The sequence below is a fragment of the Ornithorhynchus anatinus genome, chromosome 14 (assembly GCF_004115215.2).
Source record: "Ornithorhynchus anatinus isolate Pmale09 chromosome 14, mOrnAna1.pri.v4, whole genome shotgun sequence".
NCBI classification, from domain to species: Eukaryota; Metazoa; Chordata; class Mammalia; order Monotremata; family Ornithorhynchidae; genus Ornithorhynchus; species Ornithorhynchus anatinus.
The window spans coordinates 15,406,475-15,432,438 of NC_041741.1; the positions used below are offsets into that span (position 1 = coordinate 15,406,475).

The 25,964-nt window shown below is 46.3% G+C and overlaps 1 protein-coding gene across 1 annotated transcript; it reads right to left on the reverse strand.

The window, feature by feature from the left end:
- Positions 1-273: 273 nt before the first annotated feature.
- On the reverse strand, positions 274-25,964 carry GNS (glucosamine (N-acetyl)-6-sulfatase). The gene is made up of 14 exons (XM_029079301.2): positions 25,721-25,964; positions 22,526-22,585; positions 20,514-20,720; positions 18,700-18,765; positions 17,930-18,028; positions 17,176-17,343; positions 14,337-14,419; positions 12,342-12,460; positions 11,753-11,856; positions 5,850-5,951; positions 4,728-4,835; positions 4,527-4,637; positions 3,648-3,808; positions 274-2,680 (listed from the first exon to the last, which is right to left on the reverse strand). Exons 1-14 carry the CDS (start codon positions 25,859-25,861, stop codon positions 2,602-2,604), a joined length of 1,608 nt encoding a protein of 535 aa, XP_028935134.2. The 5' UTR covers positions 25,862-25,964; the 3' UTR covers positions 274-2,601.

Consider the following 25,964-nt stretch of genomic DNA (forward strand, 5'->3'; position numbering starts at 1 on the left):
CCCCTCCTTTGGGTTTTGTAGGGTGAAATTTCTATAGAGACTTGTGGCCTTTGGGCAATCAATAAATCACTGGTATTCACTGAGTACTTACTGTGTGCCCAGCACTGTACTAAGCGCTTGGGAGAGTACAATAAAGTTGGTAGACACGTTCCCTGCCCACAACACAGTCGAGAGGGGAACAAAGAACAAAGAATTTATAGATGTGTACACAAAGTGCAGTGGGGGCTGAGGGTGCGGTGAAAACCAAATGCCCAAAGATGATGCAGGTACAAGTTAGACACAGAAATAGTTTTTAATTCATTGAAAAGTGCAGCAGTGAACAGGGTCCTTGGAAGGGCACTTTCTAAACCAACGACTGAGATGAGACAAAAAAAGGGCAGAGGGACAGATCCGGGAATGGGTACTGCAGAAGACATGGGGCCACAAATCACCTTTGCTTCGAAGCACGGCTGTCCGCCGCTGCCCTCGGACAACTCGGGACCATTATGCCCACAGACAGCCTGGCAGGATCAGTCTCGGTGTGTGCTCAAGCACTGACCCGTGGTTCTGGCCTCTGAGGCGGCTCCACTGGAATGGGAGTAAATTTCAACTCCCTCTACCTCTCGTGCCACACGGGGGTTCTGGAGAGAACCACGGTGCTCGTTTTGAAGCCCAAATGGCCTCTCGACACATTAAAAAAAAAATAGCCTAATGAAATGTTTCTAAGGGTGGGCTCTTAAATAATGGCAGACCAACAGAGCCACTTAAAGATCACACCCGAGGAGGGGAAGGAACCTCCTTAAAACAGATTAAGACCCCACACTTCTCACTGGAGAGTGACAGCTAATTTGGAATTAAGATGCAAATGACCATTTCCTTGTTTTGGCCTGGATGGAGAATTAAAATAAATCTCAGCCCCGCCCCAAGGGCGGGAAAGAGGAAGGAGAGACCAGCTAACACCGGCTCTGAGCAAAGCACCGTGCCCCTGGCGATCGGCAACTTTAGGACCAGTTTCACCAATTTCCCATGCCTTGTATTGGAAGCTTCACTCAGCAGCTCTTTGCAGCTGTGTGGGGGAAGTCAGATCCTCTCTAAAAAAATGACTTTGGTTTCATTTTCAACAGTGAGCACATGGACAGATGGAGCCCATGGTTCAACTCTAGGAACACCGACGACACTAGACGCAGAGAGAAACCAACCACGGGTCCTGTGTTTGAATGTTCGGGTTTACCTGAGATGATTGAATTTTTTCTTCGAGGCTGCCTGGTGCAAACTGCTACCCTCACGAGTTGCTTCTTTTTTTTTTTTCTTGTAGGCTGGGAACAAGGTACATTAGTGTGCAGGGCAAAGGTGTTAGTTTCTCTGCTGAGTTCCAATTTCATCACTTTATGGGGAATGCTCCCCTGTCCCCCCCCCCCAGGAGGAGAGTGGAGATAAGATGAGGTAAAGGAACCCTTCAGGCAATTAGCCAATATAAAACAAACATCTACTTGGATACTAGTGAAAACAAAGCTCAAAGGTATGTCTTGCCTCCAGAAAGAGTAAAGCTAAAAGCATGTATTGCCCAAATCAGTCACCCAATGGCCAGACACCAGCCACCTCTCCTGAAGGAGAAGAGCACCTGGTCAGGTCATTGGTCCCGACTCAAACTGGAAACGCTGACAAGTGGGAGTTTCGTGTGGTCTCATGGCTGAGGAGAGCTAAGAGCCATTTCAAAATGAAGACCGAGGCAAACAACAACTGCCTAGGCAGGAGGATGACTGTTTTGGACCATGGAACACACAAGAGAAAAACTGACTGGATGAATCATTCTCTGGAAGGACACTCAAACAACCCTCGGCCCTCAACGCTTTTGACCCAAGCGCGTCCCTGCCGATCACTCGTCTTTACCCTCTACCTGGTCACCTTAAGCCACATGCTATTCGCCTGGGAACTCAACAAACTAGTGGATGATCACGTTCCTTGGGTCTGCATCGAGAGACGTAGCCGCATGGCAAATGGAGGTTCATCCATAATATCGCTTTACAGCCTGTAGACCCTGGCACTGGTTTTTAATCAGGGGCTTCAATTCTGAAGGATCTGAGGGCCACCATGCTTAACTCCCTGGCTCCAGGCTAGCACTTCTGCTAGGAGAGCTCCTAGTCTCCACGCTCAATCCCCCTGAGCACATCCAAGCACCTCCGGCTGCCTAGTCGACCTAAATCGGTTGGAAAACTCAGCCTTCTGCGGGTAAAAGCCATAGGCAGATCCAAAAGGTCCTCACAAGAGAGATCCCCGCCGGAACCAGGGTGGGAAGGTTATTTAGAAAAAGCCCCAAAGAGCTAGATAGTTGAAAAAAAAAACCCCAAAACCAAAAAAACCAACTACGGATTGGCCCACAGCTCTCCATGTTGAGAATTAAAGTTCACAGTTGAAAATACACATATTGCACAAGGCAGCCAGCTCATTAGGTCGATTTCACACAGGACTTTCAAGACAAAAAGCCGGTGGAGAAACTCTTTCGGGTGTGGTCTTGCAGATTAGCTACACACAGACCTACTACAATCACTTCCATCAGAGAGATGTGCACAGGGATCCCACGGCGAGGCTCGAGAGGAGGACGAGGAGGCTGGGGAGAGGCAGCTACAAGGACTGTTTCGAAAACCTGCGAGTCCGGACACCGCCGTGATTGCTGAACATGAGTCGGGGGTCAAACCTATACCTGCAAGAGAAAAGGGAACATTCTGTGAACGGGGCCTGACTCGGACGGGGCACCCGGAGCTCGATAAGCTGTCTTTTTCTTCAGGCTTGTGGTCCGTGCTTCCCCTCAGAAACAGCGGAATGTGTTTGGCTGAACGCTCTTGAAAGTAACCTTCCTTTCTCTTATTAACTGTGGTGTTGGTTAAGTGGTTTTTTTTTATGGTACTGGATAAGTGCTTATTATGCGCTGGGCACTGTACAAGCTAAACCTGTCCCACGTAAGGTTCACAGTCTTAACCCCCATTTTACAGATGAGGAAAATTTAGGCCCTGAGACGTTAATTCACTTGCCCCAGGTCCCACGGCAGACAAATGGCAAGCCGGAATTAGAACTTGAGTCTCCTGTCTTCCTAGCCCACTTTCTATTAGCCTACGCTGCTACTTCCCTCAAATATTTCCATCTATAATGAGGAACCGAGCCAGGTGACTGAACTAAATTCTCGGTCCCTATTTTCACATTGTATCTAGAGGTGTGATGCCTACTGGATTACTATATTCTTTCCTCTATTTACTAAGTAGATACTATTATTGCTACTTTTTGAGAAATAGCACAGTCTAGGGGATAAAGCACAGGTCTGGAAGTCAGAAGGACCTGGGTTCTAATCTTGCCTCTGCCACTTGTCTGTGTGACTCTGGGCAACACACTTCTCTTTGCCTCAATTCCCTCATCTGTCAAATGGGGATTAAGACTGTGAGTCCTATGTGAGACAAAGACTACGTTTAACCCAATTATCTTGCATCTTCCCCAGCGCTTAGAACAGTGCCTGACACAGTAAATTCTTAGCAAATACCACAATTATTATTATTACTTTTTGCAAAGAAAGAAATCACATTACCCTAGTTGCCACAAGGCCTGGACTCCAAGAGGACCACGAACACCACGTGACTGTAACCAAAAGCTGGCCAGGCGAGAGGAAGACGTGTGCTTACCCTGGGTCAAAAACCCCCGGCGTGCGACAGGTTGATCCCGAGCAGGACTGCAACATCATTAACCGGTAGTTCATCTTCCCTAAGAGTTCAGGATCTATGGTTTTAGCAATGTTCTCAATCTGGTGAGGGTCGGCTGTCAGGTTGTAGACTTCCACGAACACCTGCACGATGGAGCCCATTAAAGAAAAGACGGTCACCTTGGGGGGCGAGGAGTAAGGGTGGAGTTGCTCCTCTCTAAACCCTCACATCAGACTGAGTCTTGCCCCTCTAAGACTCCCTGCTAACTGTTGCTGAACTGTAGACTCTCCTTTCTCTCACTCTTCATTCTTGCTGTTCCTTCAGCCTGGAACTTCCACCCCCAGCATCTGCCAGAGGACAGCTCTCCCCCAACTTTAAAGCCTTCCTAAAGACCTTCTAATCCAGGAAACCTCCATTTTATTCACAACACACACCCTTACCAACTCCCCCCTCCTTCTCCCTAAGTAAACTCTCCGTGGACAGGGAATGTGTTTGTTATATTGTTATACTGCACACTCCCGAGCGCTCAGTCCAGCTCAATAAATATGACTGACAGACAACAGCTCCCTCCTCGGCCCCTGAATAAAGTCTGGGGGCAGGGCTTCCATGAGCCGTGGACTTGGCTCTGAACAGGACTGAGTCATGGGGAGCTGAGGGTAAGGGGGAATCCCTATGCAGGCAGATGTGATGGAGGGCCTGGGAAGACTCAGTTAAAGAGACGAATTCTTGCCTGTCTAGCGATTAACAACAGCTAAGTGGGCTGGGGAACTAAACTGTTCTCTTCTGAAGAGATGGGCACAGAATGAATACATTCTCTGGGGTTCGAACCAGAGCCCGGAGGTTAAGGGGAAGCCATCTCACCTCCTGGTCATCGAATTCACAATACTGCAGGTCCCAGGAGGCAGACACTGTTCTCACGCAGGCGTATGTGTTGTTGTAGGCATCCTCGCATACGCAATCAGGGAAACAGTGCTGTCAACAGATGGAAAGAATTTTGAGACATTTCTGGACCGATACCAGCCTGTGCTGGAGCTCAAAAGAAACCCAAGGGATTCTACTCACAGTGACTCCGGGGCCCAGGGTGGGGCAGGTTGGATTGGTGCCATTGTAACCTTCACCCTGGTACTCGACCAGGACGTCTGACCTCCAAGTCAGGTTCTTTGTGTCCCTCTGAAAAAGAAAGAACAGTTCATTTTGTCACTCATCACTGAGGGTACCTGGGGTACTTCTTTCAACATGCTGAGAAGCAGCCTGGCGGAGTGGAAAGAGCCAGGGCTTGGGAGTCAGACAACCTGGCTTCTGATCCCAGTTCTGCCACGTCTGCTGTGTGAGATTGGGCAAGTCAATTCACTGGGCCTCAGTCACTTCATCTGTAAAATGGGGGTTAAGACTGTGAGCCCCATGTGGGACATAAATGGTGTCCAACCTGATTAGCTTGTATCTATCCCAGTGCTTAGTACAGTGCTTGGTTCACAGTAAGTGCTTAACAAACACCATTAAAAAAAAAAAGCTGGCACAAAACTTACTCGCAACTGTCATAAAGCATGAATCCCTTTGACAGAACCAGGCTACACAAACTGGAGCTTTGTGAAGGCTGACAAGTATTATTTGGGGCATTTACATCATCTCTTTGAATGTTTAAAGCCCATAACTTTAGTGACTAGCAGGACATCGTATGCAAATTAGACACGCTTCCTTCTCGAGGATGAAGAAATGGAGGTGCAGTGGCTGAATCCCTGCAAATCCCTGGCAGGGCCAAGATGAGAATTCACCTAAGGAAAGGGTCCCTGCTCAACTTCTGAACAAGAGTAAGGAAGCCAAAAAGAGAAGGGGGGGGATTGAGAATTCAAAAGGTTGGTTTTTACACACTCCCAGGGGCCACTAAAAGTTGCCTGGAGAATTGAACAGGGGAAGCAATCAACCAGCTGGATTTAGTGAGCCCTTACTGTATGCAGAGCACTGTACTTAGCACTTGGGAGAGCACACCGTAATAGAGTTGGGAGACACGTTTCCCGCCCAAGGTGAGTTTACGGTCTAAAGGATTAGAAAAGGATCTTATACCTAGACTGCCTCGATTTGAAAGAAACTTGGAAGAAGCACATTAATACAAGCCCTGTAAGTGGGGGTCCATCACCACGGTCACCTTTGAATTTAATCCCACTTTCAGCAGGCTCATTCACTTACCAACAGTGGCAACAATGACATCCCGTCCATCTGTGTCTTGTTCAGGTCATAACCTGCGATGTCCAAAATAGTGGGCCCCAAGTCGATGTTTGCGATAAGCATCTAGGGAAGAGAAGATCGGGTTAAGGTACTAAAAGACAAAGTGGTGTTCGGTTTTCTAGGTGAGGCTCAGTAGTGGGAAAGCCGGTAGCGTAACAGGGCCACAGCACGCCATTAGCGAAAACCGGCTTCCAAGTCGGACTTGCTTGACAAGGCATTGGCCGTGGCCTGGGGGTGGGGGGGAGCAGTTTGGCCGCCAGTCTCCCCTACACTCTATTAAGGAAGACGGTGGAGTTGACGGCAGGCTGGCTGGGAGCCGTGGGTGGGTCCGAGAGTTCTGGCTCCCTTGGGCCACGGCCTCGTTTCGCTTGTCGGGCTGGGAGCTCCTTGGAAGGAGCAAATGAATGCCAGTCTGGCCTCGAAGATTTTCTACCCTGCCTCCCCAATTTGGAATCTGAAATGGAGGATACCTAAAAACCTGGATGGCCGCCATATACCATTTCATTGAGAAATCCCTGAGAGACAGATACATGGAGAGAAATAGGCACTGAGACAGAGAGGTATTCAGAGACATGGACTCAGAGGCAGAGGCACTCAGAGACACAGAGTGACAGACACTCCAAGTCTGAGGTGTCACTAGTACCACAGGAGAACCAGGAAGCCAGAACTCATACTTCGACCCAAGCTCTCTACTCTCCTCTTCTATGAGCCCCAAATGGGATGGGTACTCTGTCATCTCATTGTATTATACTACCCCAAGGCTTGGCACAAATTAAGCTCTCCAAAAATACCACTAATATTTCTCAGGGCTTCCGGGAGGTTATATGAGATTTATTCCCGAGTCCTCACTGCTGCAGATCCCAAGGGAATCATGGCTATCACCTCAGATGTCACCCCACCCTTTTTTCCCTGCCATGGCCATTTGAGTTGTGGGGGAAGGGAAGAACATCTAAGGAGGCTAGCAGGTAAGTCTGGTACCTGGGCAGCCCATTAATGTGATTTGGGAACTGGGGGAAAGTTGGTGGGGGGGCGGTCAATGACACGGTTCTCAGCAGCTCCACAGAGAACGCCATGATCTGTATCAGGCTTGGTCTCAAGTCATCTCTCTCTCAGAGAGACAGAGAGAAAAGAGAAATCCTTCACCTCCACTGAACTCCATTCTGGGGTATTGGGAAACCACAACCTAGTATCTAAGTTTACATTCCATGCTTCCCAGCATGTTCCATTTTACTTCCGAAAGTGGGAAACAGCTCAACACCAAACATGGACTGGTTGGTGTGCAGAGAAAGGTGCAGTGGGGCATAGGTCATGCCAGGGTTCTAATTCTTGGCAATGGTCTCCATAAGAGTGTGGCAGGCCCTTTCTTTATACCTGAAATTTTGGAATTGTTTTCCCACAATCAGTTGGGGTCCCTTTATTCCCAGAAGTCCATAAGAATGCCAAAGTCTTGTTGGCTTTCGATTGAAGGCCAAATGAACCAAAAGCCTAGACTGTAAATTCATTCTCCTTTGACTGAGTAGGACATGCTGGCGAGTGACTTGCATTAAAAAAAATGCTATGCCAAGGAACAGGCTGCACACCTGAATATCTTGAGGACCTGGCTAACTACTCTCACCACAGGTCTTCAAAAAGGTCTCTGGTGTACTGTACTCTCCCAAGCGCTTAGGACAATGCTCTGCACAAAGTGCTCAATAAATACCACTGATTGATTCTCACTAATCCGAGGCTTCTGGGCCCCTAGACTGTAAACTTGTTAAAGGCGGGGAACGTGTCTGCTAACTCTGTTGTACTGTACTCTCCTAAGAGCTTAGTACAGTGCTCTGCAATTAATACCACTGATTGATCCTTGGTGGTCTCAAAAGCAGCTTCCACTCAAGTGAAAGAAGACGAACGAGAGCAGTGACAAACCAGCAGGGTGACAAGCTGGAAAGGCAGGAAGAATGTCTCTCCTTGGCTGAAAACTGCTTTGGGACTTTGAAAAGATTTATTACTGAACGTGTCTTCCTTCTGTGATGCCTTCGCTCAGACTGCACTTTAGAACTTTTTGATTCTGAGATCTGCACTCAGCCAAGGGAAAAATTAAAGGCAACCTATCTCCATGCTAAATAAGTTCTTCAAAGAACACTTGAAATAGAATAATTTCTTTTCACCAAAAGGCGAAGTTTGAAAAGGAAAAAAACATGCGGCGGGTAAGTATACCAAATTCCTGACCAAATATAGGCTCCTGGAAAATCCTGAAGTCTGATTTAGTCCTGGGAACCTGGTTATTTTGAGTCTGTGAGAGACTGGCCCAATAATGTATTTTCCAAAGAAACGAAGGTAGGGCAAGGGGCCACCTTGAGGCAAAAAAAGACTGGAAGGCAGGGAGGCTTTGGATCTTGGCATCTTCCAAGAAACAAAGTGATTACTATTAAAATTTGTTGAGAACTTCCTTTATGAATGGCACTTGGATTAGGAGTTTAGGAATATAGAACAAATATGTGGGCAGGGAACATGTTCACTAATTCTGTTGTACTGTAGTCTCCCAAGAGCTTAGTACAGTGCTCTGCACATAGTAAGCGCTCAAAACCACTGAGTAATAAATGAAAGATGCCATGGGCAGTCAACTGTTGTACAGTACTCTCCCAAGTGCTTAGTAGAGTGCTCTGCAGATGCTAAGTGGTCAAAAGTACCACTGATGATGATTGTCCCACTCCACACAGATTTTTTAATCTGTTAGGGGGAGAAATTAAAAAAGATGGATGATAAATATTAAAATTAGACTTTTTGATGATAACAGACCTCCCCCTGCCCAATTTGCTGGGGTCAGGTCCTTCCTCGCTGGATATGCGCCAAATCTTCCCAACTGCTTTTACAGGCAGCACTACTGGGGCAGCGAGAAACCAGAAAACTATTCTTTTAGCAGGAGTATCCTGAAATTCCTGTCAATTTACTGGTTTTGCCCTAGGTTATGGGCTCAATAAGTCAGTGGTATTTATTAAGCGCTTACTGTATGAAGAGCCCTGTACTAAGTGCTTGGGAGAGTACCATACGGCAGAGTTGGCAGACACTTTCTGCTTACCAGTTTAGTCTAGAAATGGAGACAGACATTAAAGTTAAGGATCTGTACATAAGTGCTGTGGGGCTGAGGGTGGGGTGAATATCAAGTGCTTAAGAGGTACATATCCAAGTGCACAGGTGACACAGAAGGGAGTGGGAGAAATGAGGGCCTAATTGGGGAAGGCCTCTTGGAGAAGATGCAATTCCCTTCCCACAATGAGCTTACAGTCTAGAGAGGGAGACAAAAATATAAATGAGTAATTTATAATAAATAATTTACAGATATGTCCATAAGTGCAGGGGGGTTTTGGGTGGGGCAAATATCAAGTGCCCAAGGGTCACAGATCCAAGTGTATAAATGACATTGAAGGGAGAGGGAGCTGGGAAAAAGAGGGCTTAAGTGGAAACACTTTGAAGGTGGAGAGAGTGGTGATTTGGCATGTGTGGAAGAGGAGAGGTTCCAGGATAGGGGGAGGATGAGGGAAAGAGATTGGCAGCAAGAGAGCCAAGGCTGAGGCCCAGTGAGCAAGCTGGAACTGAAGGAGGAAAGTGTGCAGCCCAGGCTGTAGTAGGAGATTAGTGTGCTAAGGTGTGTGTGGGGAGAGGGAAGGCTGCGAGCTGACTGAGTGCTTTAAAGCCGAGGGTAAGGAGTTTCTGCTTGATACAGAAGTGGATATTGATACCTGTCTGTTTGTTTTGTTGTCTGTCTTCCCCCTTCTAGACTGTGAGCCCGTTGTTAGGTAGGGATTGTCTCTATCTGTTGCCGAATTGTACTTTCCAAGTCCTTAGCACAGTGCTCTGCACACAGTAAGCACTCAATAAATTTGACTGAACGAACAACTGGAGGTCCTTGAGCGGGAAGACTTGGACTGAACCTTTTTGTAGAAAAATGATCCAGGCAGCAGTGTAAAGTATGGGCTCGAGGGGAAAGAGACAGGAGACGAGGAGGTGAACAAAAAGACTGATGCAGTAGTCAAGGTGGGATACGATAAGTGCTAGGATTGGTGTGGTGGCAGTTTCAATGGAGAGGAAAGGGCAGAATATTAGTAATGTTGTGAAGATAGGACCGAAAGAATTTGGGGGCAGACTGAATATGTGGGTGAAATGAAAGAGTTGAGCACCATGGCACGGTCACGGGCTCATGAGATAGGGAGGACAGTGGTATTGTCTACGGTGATGAGAAAGGCAGGGGGAGGATGAGGTTTAGGTGGGATGGTGAGGAGTTCAGCTTCAGTTATGTTTCGGGGTCATCCTGCAGAAGGCAGTTCTGGCTATGAACTCACCCCAAGGGAGGGTGAAGAGGAGAGTCAATTGGAAAATCAATTGAAATGGTCTGCCATATTGTTACTAAAAGGTCAACATCTCCTCCAAGAGGCCTTTCCCACTTAAGCCCTCCTTTTCCCAGGTCCCTTTTCCCTTCTGCATCATCTATACACTGGGCTTTGTGATCTTTAGATATAGGATACTGCCCCCCCCACCCAGCCCCACGGCACTTATGTACATATCTGTAAATTAGACATTATAAATTTCTCATCTGTATTAATGTCTGTCTCCCTCTTTAGACGGTAAGCTCATGTGGGCAGGGAATTACATCTTCTCCAAGATGTGATGTAGATGGTACCACAAACAGACACTTGTAACTTTAGTGGATTTCTGCAGTGAGTTCCCTAAACCTCCATTTTCTTCCCGACACTGCCAGTTCTGGGACATGTGGGTTTTATAGATCATTTCCTATCAACTGACGCAGACAAAGACGTGGTCAGCGTACACATTAAAGGCAGCAACGTTTAACTTCCTAAATAGTAGGATCAGCAGAAGGGTTGCCCCCAAAATTATGTTCACCTGGCATCCTACATGTAAGGGTATGGATTTCAGGGTTTTGCCTGATTCGACCTCCCCACCTCATTCTCCTGAAATTAGTTTCTTTAAAGATCAAAGTCACCCAAACTCCCCAAAGGTTAATGAAAAATTTCAGACATTTCAACATTGTCCCTTGGACAATGGAGAAGTCAATTTATGAGTCAGACACAGTTTCCATCATTGTCTATTTTTACTCAATACCATATATGAGCAGAGGACTGTATTGGGCTCTTGGGGATGTATTACGGAAGAGACAGTATCCCTACCTTCGAAGAGTTTATGACATTGAACAGGAGTGTTTACACAAATTACAAACCACTTAGGGACAACCTGCCAATCCTCATGGCCCTGCACACCTCCAGTTAACAACTGCTAAAACAAACGATAATGCTTCACATATAACATATTATGGAGAGGTTGGTGAGAGAAATACAAACACACCGATTGGTGCCAGAACACATTTTCATGCAGCATTCTGGATAACTATGATAGCAAAATGAAGACACGCCTTTCTGGTAACATATGTCTGAATTCAGTGCAGTGCTGGAATAAACGGCTGTGTGCACGGGCAGGGCAGCTGGTCTATTTGTGTACTACAACTCTAGCTGTCCTTTACGTGGGGTTCTAGCAAGAATGCAACCCCAGGTTACTGCAGAATGGGGCATATCTGGTTTTATGAAGCAGGAATATGAGAAAATGTAAAAGCCCTAAGAGTGACCCAGATGCCCAGAATCCTTCAGACAGGTATAGTTGGGTAGGCAAGGTGGTGAAACATTGGGTCAAGGAAACCTAAAGCAGAGGGCAAACACGATCAAATCCTGGAAAGTCCATGCCTGTTCTTCAACTAATGTGAAAACTTAGCTCCACCTGTCTCAGAGGGGCCTCCTGGGCAGGCTATTTTAGGGGACTGAGGCCTGACTCTTTTAGAGAAATGGTCATTTAGAAGGCTTTGGAGAAGAGCTTACCTTGTTAGTCTGATTTGGTTTGATTCCAGGTCCTCGAACCAGCAAGGGAACTTTAATGTCGAACTCATATAGCTGCCGTTTGTCTATCGGCAAAGAAAACTGCCCTAAAAGCAAAACACACGCACACACACAAAAAGTCACTAAAAGGATCTGCTTACAAGAAGTCCCTCATTCCACTCAGAAAGAAGCTGTGGGGATTTGCTACAAAAGATCATTACAGATCCAGGTCTTTCACGTAAACTGAATGATCCTAAACCCCAAAGAAGCCTCTAACTTCTTTGATCCTGTCATGTTAAGTTGTTTCTGGGCCTGTTGGAAAGCACATGACAAAAAAGAACTGGAGCATGACAAACCATATGCACTCCTTTCCATTCAACTGGAAATATTTTGTAGACAGGGGAGGAGGAATTATACCCAACAACCGTAAATTTTTAGGGAGGAATGGGCCAAGACATAATAGCAAAAGAGCAGGGAGATGACTCATGATTCAGATTAAGTAAAGGCGGCTTTGTCTCTGCAAGAACCTGGGTAATGTTTTTTTTAAAAAGACAGGGAAAAAAAAGTCACAATACAAAATTCTGTCCCAAACCTGTGTGGTAGCCATTGTCTGAAGTATAAAAAATGTAAGTGTTGTTCAGCTCTCCACGGAAATCCAGCCTCTTCACTAGTTTTTCTACCAAATCATCGACTGACAGCAGAGTTCTCCACCTGAGAGCAAGATAGAAGAGGGTTTCTTGAGCACTTTTTAAAGCAGAGACCACCAGGTATGTATGTGGTAGCTAAGAGAGCACGAGAAGATTTGAACTTCCCCAAGAGTTAAGACTTATCGTGAACTGCTTCAAACCAATTCGTTACAAGCTTCTATTTTCAGTTGACAAGTCCAAGCTCAGATCTGCTTTAAGCTGTACTCGATATTTTACAACCCTCAAACTACTCTACATCATTGCTGAGGAAAAAAAAATGAAGGTACTGATATCCCTGTTTGAAAAACCCATCTGTTGGTGTTTTTTTGTGATATGATTTTGTAGTAGATGCTGCAATGTTTATCTGGCTAAAGCACTTCCCTTCCCCTCCCTTTCAAGTACTTTGAATGACTAACAGAGTGAATAAAGTCCACTTCAATTTAGCCTTAGAGCATAACATTTAGCAAAGATAACAGGCCTCTAGTTTGTTAGCACATGGTTCTTTTCTCCTGCATAAACTGCAAAAGATACCACTGAAAACTAAATAGCATATATACATTGTATATAAAAACATCTAGTACAAGATGTTTGGTTTACTTATTCTAACATCACTGCACTGTGACTTTTCAATTTTGAGCTACTAATGAATTAAGAGCACTAGCCAGGGTGAGCAGCGATCGTTTAAGTGTGGAGAGCCACAGTTAGATCTTAATCCAGAACAAAGAACCCCTCCATAAGTCTCCCGCTCCATTTGAAATCTTTAAAATACTCCTGAAAGATACTTTGAGCATATTTTGGAAAATTTTAAGGCCTCAGCATTCTGCGCTGCTCAAGGAATTAGATGCTCGTAAGTGAGACCCATGTCTTGCCCAAGGTGCCTCTTTAGTTTGAAGCTAGGAGTTTCTTGACCAAGGGTAAAGTCAGTACTTCCCCTAAATAATGTATTGTGAGATCACCTGATGGCTTCCAATATCCAAGGGTGAAGGTCATACTATGAATCTGGAAAGGCCCTTTAATTCCTACACCCTACCTGCACGAGTTTTACTCCCCCCTTATCTTTACAACAAAGTCCTGGTCAAAGTGATTTTCCCTAAGGCATGTTTCTTTTAGAAAAATTGATTCATGGTGTGCTGAGTTGTGCTTGAGCCTGGCCAGAATTGCACTGTCATTCACTACTCATTTAATTTTCCCTCATTTCCCTAGGAAAATTGCAATGTGCAGATGGATGGTTCTAATCCCTAGTTCTGTGTATGGGTATGTATGCATGCATGTGCATGAATGTGCACACGTGTTTGTGAGCACAGGAGTGTGCTCTCATTCCTGTGTGTGAAATGGTTAGGAAAACTGGCTCTTAGAATGTCATGAGAGAGGGGGAAAGCCTCCCCCATGTGGAGCCCTAAGAGGGTGGCTTGGATGCGGTGATGAAGAATCAATTTTATTTACTGAGCGGTTCCTAGGCACAGAACACTGTACTAAATGCTTGGGAGAATACAATATAACAGAGTCAGCAGACGCACTCACCGGCAACTGAGTGACTGGTTCTGAGCACGTATGCAGGGTCCCAAATGTCCATCAAGAGAAAGTTACTAAGTTCCTCTCTCCCACCAATGCTTAGCCGGTTTTACAAAGAGTACTCTACAAAACTCAGAGCTTGGGAAGTGGTGCGAGTTACTTTTTTCGGTCCTCACGCCGAAGTCATTCCTCTTTCCCCGTTCTCTCCCTTGTACACCTTATTTCCATTCTCCAGTCTTGCCCCCCACATCCCCAAATCTCACCTGCAGGTAACTGAAAACCCCTATTAGTACTGGCTGCCTCCAATTTCAGAGGGGTTTCAAGAGCTGGTGTAGGTATTTTGACTTTCCCCAACTGGTACTATAAAAATGTAAAGTAGCGGTTCCTACCTTTTCCTAAATGCATCATCTAAAAACTGAATCGAAGAATTAGTCATCGGGGTCTTGGCTTGCCTAATTAGCCAATGCTTGTTCTAAAATTAAGGAAAAAAAAAGTTACCAGGGAGCAAATGAGCTATTACAGCGGCCTACGAAAAAACGTGGTGATTCCCACTCAGTGAAGAGTGAACGCCTAGGATCTGATTAAGTGGCAGACCTGGGTTTAAAGTTCCTCAGATGAAGGCATCTCACTGAATTTGCATTTCTGGCATGATTTATAGTGAGCCTCGAATGGTGTGACCACCCTTCCACCTAAACCCCTCTTCCCCACCGCCCCCAAGCCATGTCTTATTTAGAGAAATAGAAAAAGAAAAAGCAGGTCTCCTCTATAGCATGCAACCCCTCCCACCATGGTCACACATTCCTATTCTCCTTTAAATGACAGAGGGGTACCGTCTCCCTATTAATAACAACAACAGCTGTGGTATTTGTTAAGCACTTGCTCTGTGCCAAACACTTTTCTAAGCACTGGGGTGGATATAAGATAATCATATTGGACACAGTCCCTGTCTCACTTGGGCTCACAGTCGTAATCCCCATTTTGTGGATGAGGGAACTGAGGCACAGCAAAGTTAAGTGACTTGCCCAAGGTCACCCAGCAGACATGGAGGAGCCAGGATTAGAACCCATGTCCTCTGATTCCCAGGCCTGTGCTTTTCGACTGATTAGCCTGTATCTACCCCAGTGCTTAATACAGTGCCTGGCACTGAATAAGTGCTTAAATATTAAAAACAAACAAAAAACAAAACCAATCAGGGTGCCCTGAATTCCCCTCAACAACCTTGAAAAGAAAGGGCTTGCTTCCTTGTCCTGGAAGCCACTATTAGAGGTGGATGGGAATAACAGTGGGAGGACCAGAGAACAAGGACATTATAAAGGCAGGTGTGACTTTTAGACTACTTTCCTCCTGCTGTTCTGACAGGGATAGCTACTTTGGGGCAGCCCAGACAGCAAATCTTAACAGTACACCAGGACCGCACCTGCTAAGTCAGCTAGCTCCAGAACCACTGAAACTCTTCACTGACGTACAGGGTGGTCTCAGCTCTTATCCCTCAAGGTAGATATGCCACACAATTACGGGGGGCAACCATCCCTGAGCCACGACCATTTTGAGGCTGTCAAGTCTCACTCATCAGTGGGATGAAAGAACAGCTACCTGCCTTTCCACCACTGTGGTCAGGTGGAAAAAGGGTGGGCCTGGGATTCAGACACTCAGGGTCTAATCCCAACTCTGCCCTTGTGCCTCCACTTCCTCATCTGTAAAATAGGGATAAAAGCCCGGCTCTCCCACTATCTTAGACTGAGACCCCCATATAGGACGGAGGCTATATGTGACTGGATTCCCTTGTATCTACCCCAGCACTTAATAAATGCCATTATTTCCACCTCTACCTTTGAATGGAAGTAAACGTCCAACTGGTCTCCTTCAGCAACTCTGTGAGGAGGAAGCTGAAGCTATTCCTAGGGTCTGGCTCAAGCAAGAGAAAACCAGAGGAAACAGGAAGGCAGATGCGCAACTGCTCTCACAAATCTGAACACACTGATTATTATGTACAATGTTTGGTCCATTTAAATCAAATTAAAGCGGGATAAAGGTTCTCCAAAGTCATGCTCTGACACCTTTTGCCCTATGCCCATTCAAAAAAGAAAGCCCACCCTAAAATTTATTTGGGCATGGGGACTCAGTTATTGCTAGTTGCAGAATACATCCAAGCCAAGGGGCTAAGGAACTAGAGGCAAGTAATTTGCCGTTTTCTGAAAGACAGAACAGCTAGTTTTCTATTATTTATGGTAAAGGGATGGGAAAGGTATAGAGAGGTCAGATAACCTAAAAGTCCCTAGGTTGAGCATCCTCAAATTTAGTACCAGAATGATCACCAAGGACTAAAATAATGAGCTCCGTTTCCAAGATCTGTCACGTATGAAAGCAAACTCTTTCAAAGAAACAGAAGTGACGAGGCTGTAAGATGGGCAGGAGAGGACACAGCCTGGTGCCTGGATAATCCATCAACTGGAGATTTAACCCTTTAGTCAAAAGATGGCTATACATAAAGGTACTCCTCTTCAAAAGTCTGGTTCTAAAAGCTTTTCTTCTATCCAGAAACACAGCACAGAAATCAGGCAGAATATTGTTTCAAGAGTCTGCCTCCTTGGCCTGACTCCAAAACAGATTTGTTGCAAAATCCTAGGCCTGATTTCACAACAGATTTGTTGCAAAATCCTAGGCAAGTCACTTGGATTTTTATAGAGATGTTGGCCTTTTCAACACAAAAAGGGAAAATGACCTTGCAGTCTCCCATGAGAAGCACCTGTACGTTCTGAGACCAAAATGCTTTGCCCATCTCAGAAGATGATTCTTCTGACATATACAGTATACTCAGTGGTAGAATGAAGTTTTAAGAGCTGATGAGGGAAAAGCATTTTAGCTGAGTAATCACTGCTTTGGAAATTCAAGGAGCCACTTGCTTGGGATTTGAAGCAAAAACTGATGACGAGCTATAGCTGAGATTTTGCTTTATTTTACTTTAAAACACTGTCAGGGAGAGAAGTCACAATGCTTGACATGACGACAAATTCGGTTTGGATGGAATATGAAATGGAAGTGGTTCCATTTTTAGCTCTAGAGGATGAGATGGAAAACTCTGAGGACTGACTTTATGGCCCCTAAAGCAAGAACAGATTTAGCGGACTTGAAGGAATTCACCAGGCAAGTGTGGAAATCCATCTCCAATCTCTAATATGGGAAGGACATTTCCACTGACCCACAAGATCACTGGTTTTGGGAACTTACCTTCCCGTGGATGTTGAAGTTGCTATTTCTCGGAGCGTTGACATTCTGGAAGCTCTTCTCGTACTGGGGAGCTGCTATCCAAGGGGAGTGGGGAGCGGGCGTCGAGATCATCATGAAGAAAGGTTCAGAGTTTGATTTGCTTTCCAGGAAGTCCAAGGAAACATTTGCCTAAGACGCAAAGAGCCAGGACCCCCAAAGTCAGCTGTTTGAGTAACCACCATAAATTCAGATGTTTACTGGAGGACAGGTTCGATTTCTGGAAATGTGCTACGGGCATGCAAAACTTTGGGGGTAAGTACTCTCAGGGTGTTTACACTCTAGATGCATTTTACTGGGTGCCCCTTAAGATTATGTCCAAATTATATTCCACTCAAGTAACAACTCCATTTACCAGGATTATACTAAACAAAAACTCCTCTTTCTCCTTTCTCACAGTTTGCACTATTCGCGGCACAGAACATGTGGACACCAGGGTTTGTCCAAATCGAAAGCAAAACGTAGTGAAGATCGCAGACTGAGAAGACAGCTCATTACCCTGACTTGCTCCCTTTATTATCCCCTCTCCCAGTTCCACAGCTTTTTATGTACATACCTGTAATGTATTTATTTATATTAATGTCTATCTCCCCCTCTATACTGTAAGCTCATTGCGGGCAGGGAATATGTCTTTTACTATTATGCTGTCCTCTCTCAAACGTTTAGTACAGTGCTCTGCACACAGAAAGCGCTGAACAAATATGACTGACTGACTCACCAGGACATCAGTCAAGTAGTCTTGACTGTAGTTTTCACCATGTCTGCGGGCCTTCCCGTTGATGGAGAGAGTATAATTGTAGTATTTAGAGTTCTTCTCCTATGAAAACAAGAAAAATAAATCAAGTTGACAAGGCTCAGACAGCACCCTAATGAAACGATGAAGACGGCTATCTACCCGATCTGTTTACATAGTGATGGAGGCATAAAATGGAAAAAGGATAGCTACTTTTAAGTCTTTACACAACTTAATATGGTTCACTAAAGCTGCATTAAAGCACAGCGTTGAAGCTTGTCCCATCAGTTTAATAAAGCCCTAAAGTGAATCGGCTTTAGTGTTCCGTAAGAGAAACCTTTTGAATGACTCCAGATTTTCCATTAAGAAAATTAACAGGCAAGGGCTTATCGCTAGATTAACTTGCCTCCTAACAAGTTTTGTTAAAAATAAGTCCCCAGGTAAAAGAAAGCACACAGAGCCTGCTGAGCAATTAGATCAAAACAGACAATCCAAATGCAGGAGAAATTGATTAGCGTAACGATGGGGAACAAGGGCTTGTTCAGGCAGGATCTGCTAGCCAAACTCCATTTGATTGACATCGCTCACACACACACACACAGCCATACTGCTTGGTTAAACACACAGTAATTGGCCTCTCCGAATTAGCCTTAGAGGGGATGGCCATTTTATTACTGAACTTCTAAGGGATATTTGTGCAACACTCCCCACCGGGGAGAGTAACTGAGTTTGGAACCGATCATTCAGCCACTTACCAAAGCAAACCAGTAACTCCACCCTGGCGGCACGTGCTCCAGTCCTCCTGCACCCTCGGCACCGTACTGAAAAGCAAGTCCAGAAGTCAGACAACAGTCTCACCCAGAGGAGGCGGCAGTGGAGGAAGAGGCGTCAGCAAGATGATAAGAATAAGTATGGTACTTGTTAAATGTTTACTATATTCATTCAATAATTATTCAGTGCTTCCTATGTGCACAGCACTGTACTAAGCGCTTGGAATGTATAATTCAGCAACAGATCGAGACAATCCCTGCCCAATGACAGGCTCACAGTCTTGCCGAGCACTAATGATAATAATAATGTTGGTATTTGTTAGCGCTTACTATGTGCCAAGCACTGTTCTAAGCACTGGGGTAGATACAAGGTAATCAGGTTGTCCCCATTGGGGCTCACAGTCTCCATCCCCATTTTACAGATAAGGTAACTGAGGCACAGAGAAGTTAAGTGACTTGCCCAAGGTCACAGCTGGCAAGTGGCGGTACCTTGATTAGAAACCATGACCTCTGACTCCCAAGCCGGTGCTCTTTCCACTAAGCCACGCTGTTCTAAGCGCTGGGGTTGATACAAGTTAATCGGGCCGGACACGGTCCCATGTGAGGCTCGTTGTGAGCGAGGGACCATGTCTAACAACTGTTATACTTTACCCCCAAGTGTTGGTACAGTGCTCTGCACACAATAAGCACCCAATAAATACGATGGCTTGATTGCAGAGGACTGAACTAAGATTTTCGGAGTGTACAATACACTAGAGTTGTTAGACAAGGGATTTACAGTCTGGCTAGTGGGGGAAGTTTACAATCTAGCCTAAGAAGCAGCCTGGCCTAGTGGAAAAGACACAGGCCTGGGAATCAGAAAACCAAGATTCTAATCCTGGCTCTGCCGAATACCTGCTGTGTGACTTTGAGCAAGTCATTTGACTTCTCTGGGCCTCAGTTCCCTCATCTGCAAAATGGGGATTCAATGCCTGTATTCCCTCCTCCTTCAAATGTGAGCCCCACATGGGACCCGATGATCCTGTATCTACCCCGGGGCTTAGCACATGATAAGCATTTACTATGTGCCAAACAAATATAATCATAATAACTATTATTTCCATATGCAAAAGACAAGGAGAAATTGAAACAAGTGAAAGGTGCCGATGGGACATTAGCCAAATCAGCCGTAGTCACCTGGGATCATGAAGAAAATGGCACATAGTAAGTGCTTAACAAATACTATTATTATTATTACAAGAAGGAGCAGGAAGACAGTTAGTTACAGGAAGGTCAATGACCCCACCAATTTATGCTTCGAGCAAGTGTCTGTGCCCTGCTGGGAAGCAGCGTGGCTTTGTAGAAAGAGCTCGGGCTTGTGAGTCAGAGGTCGTGGGTTCTAATTGCTGCTCTGCCACTTGTCACCTCTGTGACTTTGGGCAAATCACTTAACTTCTCTGGACCCTAGTTCCCTCATCTGTAAAATGGGGATGAAGTCTGTGAGCCCTACGTGGGACATTCTGATAACCTTGTAGCTACCTCAGCACTTAGAACAGAGCTTTGCACAAAGTAAGCACTTAACAAATGCCATCATAAATATTATTATTATTAAATAACACAAGAAACGATAGGACCCACTGATGAGTGATTTTAGACCCTCTGAGAGCTGACTTGCTTTACTTTCCCATTCACTTAGACTGGGAACCCCACGTGAGCCAGGGACAGTGTCCAACCTAATTAACTTTTACCTACCCCAGCGCTTAGATGAGTGTTTGACATATAGCTTACTATATGCTTAATGAACAGCAAAGACACGTTACCTCGTTTAAATACTTTCCAGCAAAAAACGTCTGGTATCCACACGCTGATCTTAGAATGGCCGGGAAGGTGTTTGGCTCCTGAATCTTCTGCCAAGATGTGCTGCTACAGTTTCCTTCCAAGGTGTTGTTGACGACGTGATGGTTGTGTGGATATTTCCCTGTCAGGATGCTGGCTCTGCTAGGACAGCATAGTGCACTTGGCACATACTACAAAAGGAACACAAGCAGGAAGATAAAGCTACAGCAGAGACCTTGCTTCTGGATTTCCAGCAACTGGAAAAAGGGGGTTGGGAGAAGAGACTAGTCATTTGCAGTTTACGGCTAATTTAGAAAATGGGTTGTGATTGAGTGCAAATTGCCTTCAGGTGCAACACCTTCATGAAGACTTCCAATTTCCCTAAACTATAAATGGTGATGAGATATGGTCGGGGGCAGGAAATGGAAGATTCTGGTTCTTTCTGAAATTTCTGGACAGCAGTCTGATATCTGATCCTGCATCACACTTCAGAATACTTCTTCAACAGTATCTGATCCTTCTAGCATTACATAATCAGACAGTGTAAACACTTAATATTTGTAACGTGAGTGCTTCTTTTTCCTTTCCCAGAAACCCAAGAGTCTCTGGTTGATTCTTTTTTTCTTTTTGATATGCACTCTATTCATTCACTCTTTCAATTGTATTTATTGAGCGCTTACTGTGTGCAAAGTACTGTACTATGCGCCTGGGAAAGTACAATATAACAATCAACACACATTCCCCGCCCACAACGAGTTTACAGTCAATAGTGAAAACTCTAAACAGGGTTCCCAATAAACAAGGAGTAAACTCACATCAGCCTGAGTTACTCAGTGGCAGTTTTGGAGAGAAGTTTCTCCATACGATTCTGTTGGACACCTCATAAGGGGAAATAGGGGCTAGCCTGGTCAGCTCGAGAAAGATCATGCTGAATTGAAGGGGATAATAATAGAATGGGAATACATGAGGTGCAAAGTTTTGGGGAGCTAAACCCCAGGGCTGGGATCCTATAGAGGCCAAGCTTAGTCAACTGATCCCTTATGGAGGAGTTTACATTCACTGTGTCCCCTCCCTCCAGCATGTCCCACCCTGTTAGCAACTGCAGCTGATGCCTGGTCTGTTGCTTCAGCTTCAAATTGCACTCACTCACGCCTGCTGCTGACTCCAGGTTTTTCTAATCTGATCAGTTAACAGTCCCCGGACTTGACGGAACTCTGTCAGTACACCACACCTCCAGCTGGAGAGAGGGCAGGGATACAAGATACAACTTTGGCTGTATAGTCACTATCTGGATCAAGGTAGTAAATTGCTAATAATGGTGATATTTAAGCACTTTACTACATACCAGGCACTGTACTAAGCACTGGGGGAGATACAGAGTAATCAGTCCTGGTCCACATGGGACTCAGAGTTTAAACAGAATACTCTGGTGCAAATTTGGTTAAGCGGTCTATTAACCCGCACAATAGGCTGCTGGGGAAAATTGTGGTTCTTTTTAATAGATAATAATCTGGACCAAATAATAATATATAGCAGAAGACTATGTAACGCAGCTGGCGTTAGAGGAGCTAGGATGGAATGAGATGGTAGAGAGAAAACACTCAAGTCCCAGGATTTAATTTTGCCTGATATTAAGCAACAAAAATTTGGTCAAATTTGCTACTTAAAAGCAGGATACTTTACAACAAAAAAAAATGCTTCATTGGAATCAACTTTCATACCTGAAAAATCAAGGTTAAATTACACGGTTAAGGAATGATTCCCCCGATGTTCTATTTTTGACCTGCACTATTGTTTTCATGTTCACTTCCTTTACCGCTGAAGATTAGTCTGAGGCCAAATGCCTTAAAATGGTGATTGTCCTTAAATCTTGCTGGTATGCCTACTCAACAGCCTATAGCCTGGCCCAAAAGATATACCATTATTCTCTATTCTTCAAATAAGTCAACAAAATTTTAATTAGTTGCAAAGGAAAAACGAAACAAAAAACACTTACAGCACTGGAGAAGCTCATCCCCATATCTCCAATAAGGGCCTTGGTCTTCTTTAGTGGTGTCTGTAACAGAAGAATTACCCATTAAGGGATGCTACAAACGTCAGCTTTTCAGTGGATTTATCTAAACTGGCTGCTCTGTGTCCAACTTGATTAGCTTAACTCACCCTGAGCTTAATACAGTGCTCGACATGTAGTGAGCCCTTAAATGCCATTAAAAAAAATCTTTCTATTAGGTCCTGTTTCCTCTTCTGGTAATGGAGAAGAGAAGTCTGGGGCGTTGGGGTATCTACAGAGGAACCGGATGGGATTAAGAGGAACCAAGAAACAAGCAGAAAGCGTTCCTGGGGGGAGAGGAATCGCAAAGTGAAAGAGTAAGGCGGTGCACCAGCATACACTAATCAATCAATGGCATTTATTGAATGTTCGCTATGTGCAGAGCACTGGACTAGGTACTTGGGAGAGTACAAGATAAAAGAGTTAGCACACACATTTCCTGCCCACAATGAGCTGAGGACGAATCATCTCTGGTGCTTTCGCAGTTCCACCTTGTGAGACAACCGAAATGAGAGCACTAAGCCAGTTGACACCATATCTGTCTGTCCCTGTAATAGCCGGATTATTCAAAAGTGTGACCGGGCCTCCCTGGCTCTCTTAGCCCTTAGAGTTTAATGAGAGCAAAGCAGCAGCGTGGCCTGGTGTAATGAGGCCGGGACTGGGAGTCAGAAAACCTGGGTTCTAGTCCTGGCTCCGTCTCTTGCCCGCTCTGTGACTCTGGGCAACTCACTTCTCTGTGCCTCAGTTTCTTCTTTGGTAGGTGGGGATTTGAGAGCTGTTCTCCCTCCCCCTTAGATCGTGAGTCCCAAGTGGATCAGGGATTGGGTCTCATCTGATGGTACTGTCTCTACTGTGGTCCTTAGCACAAGTGAAGTGTTTAACAAATATTAGGACTATTATTAAATGGAGTGGGGGGGGGGGAGGGGGATACCACGGGCTGGTTCTCCCCAGCCCTTCCTTGTTCCCAGACACTTTACCAAGCCTTGAGACAGGGAGACACACAGACAGGCGGAGACACGGGGGCACAGGCAGAGACGCTGGCAGAGGCAGACAAGCACAGGCAGAGAAAGACAGGCGCAGAGGCAGAGACAGAGGCACTGACAGGCAAGGCAGAGACACAGACCAAGGCACAGAGACAGGCGGAGATAGAGACAAGCAGACAACTGACAGAGGCAGAGACAGACACAGGTAGAGAGAGACAGAGGCAGAGACACTGAAAGGAGCTGAGACAGACAGGCAGAGACACTGACAGAGACAGAGAGGCACAGAGACAAACACAGAGACTCTGACAAAGGCAGAGACAAAGGCAGAGAGACTGGCAGAGGCAGAGACACTGAAAGAAGCAGAGACATAGGCAGAGAGACTTGTAGACAGAGGCAGACAGCAGAGGCAGAGACAGATAAGCACAGGTAGTGACAGAGGGAGAGACAGACACAGGTAGAGACAGAGACAGAGAGAGACACAGACAGTGACAGAGGCAGACAAGCACTGGCAGAGACAGAGATATTGACAGAGGCAGACAAGTACAGGCAGAGACAGTCAGACAGGCAGATATAGAGGAACTGACAGGCACAGGAATAGAGACAAAGGCCCAGGCAGAGACACTGACAGAGGCAGAGACAGAGACAGACCCAGGCAGAGACAATGACAGAGGCAGAGAGAGACAGGCAGAGAGACAAACACAGAGACACTGACAGAGGCAGAGACAGACCCAGGCAGAGACAATGACAGAGGCACAGACAGGCAGGCACAGAGACAAACACAGAGACATTGAGAGAGGCAGAGACAGACATGGAGACAGAGACAGACCCAGGCAGAGACAATGACAGAGGCACAGACAGGCAGGCACAGAGACAAACACAGAGACATTGAGAGAGGCAGAGACAGACATGGAGACAGAGACAGACCCAGGCAGAGACAATGATAGAGGCAGAGACAGACAGGCACAGAGACAAACGCAGAGACACTGGCAGAGACCGAGACAGACCCAGGCAGAGACAATGATAGAGGCAGAAACAGGCACAGAGACAAACACAGAGACATTGACAGAGGCAGAGACAGACAGAGACAGACCCAGGCAGAGACAATGATAGAAGCAGAGAGAGACACAGAGACAGACCCTGGAAGTGACAATGACAGAGACAGAGCCAGGCAGAGACAATGACAGAGGCAGAGACACTGAAAGAAGCAGAGACACTGACAGAGACAGAGCCAGAGACACTGAAAGAAGCAGAGACGCTAACAGAGACAGAGCCAGGCAGAGACAATGACAGAGACAGAGCCAGGCAAAGACAATGACTGAGACAGAGACACTGAAAGAAGCAGAGACACTAACAGAGACAGAGACAGACCCAGGCAGAGACAATGACAGAGACAGAGCCAGGCAGAGACAATGACCGAGGTAGAGACACTGAAAGAAGCAGAGACCCCGACAGAGGCAGAGACAGACACAGACCCAGGCAGAGACAATGACAGAGGGAGAGACACTGAAAGTAGCAGAGACACTGACAGAGACAGACCCAGGCAGAGACGACAGAGGCAGAGACAGAGACAGAGACAGTGACAATGACAGAGACAGAGATACTGAAGGGAGCAGAGACACTGACAGAGACAGACCCAGGCAGAGACAACGACAGAGGCAGAGACAACGACAGAGGCAGAGACACTGACAGAGACAGAGACAGTGACAGAGCCAGGCAGAGACAATGACAGAGGCAGAGATACTGAAGGGAGCAGAGACACTGACAGAGACAGACCCAGGCAGAGACAACGACAGAGGCAGAGACAACGACAGAGGCAGAGACACTGACAGAGGCAGAGACAGTGACAGTGACAGAGACAATGACAGAGGCAGAGATACTGAAGGGAGCAGAGACACTGACAGAGACAGACCCAGGCAGAGACACTGAAAGTAGCAGACACTCTGACAGAGACAGACCCAGGCAGAGACAACGACAGAGGCAGAGACACTGACAGAGACAGAGCCAGGCAGAGACAATGACAGAGACAGAGAGAGACAGCGAGAAGGGGGCGGGGCGGCGTTGGGCCGGGTCGCTTCCCCCCTCTCCCCCTCCCCCTCCCCCTCCCCCCCGCGCGCGCTCCCGTCGGTGGGTCCCCGGGCGCGCGCGGCGGGCGGGTTACCATGCCGCCCAGCAGCGAGTCTTGGTCGTCGGTGAGGAGCAGCACCACGTTGGGCCTCCGGGACGCCCCGCGGGACGGGCCCGGGCCCAGCAGCAGGAGGAGGAGCAGCAGCAGCAGGAGCGGCGGAGGCGGAGGAGCCATCGCCGGGCCGGCGGTCGTCGAGGCGCGGCCTGGGATCGGAAGGGAAGGGACGGGAAGGGAAGGGAAGGGACGGGACGGGCCCGGCCGGGCGGCGGCGCGCGCT

Excerpts from the sequence above, each read along its gene's own strand:
- GNS (XM_029079301.2), bottom strand. The coding sequence starts at position 25,861 with ATGGCTCCTCCGCCTCCGCCGCTCCTGCTGCTGCTGCTCCTCCTCCTG. Across the intron at positions 14,420-17,175 it reads ACTTCAACATCCACGGGAAG|AACAAGCATTGGCTAATTAG; the intron begins GTAAGTTCCCAA and ends CCTTAATTTTAG. Across the intron at positions 3,809-4,526 it reads GTGAATTCGATGACCAGGAG|GTGTTCGTGGAAGTCTACAA; the intron begins GTGAGATGGCTT and ends TCCATCGTGCAG.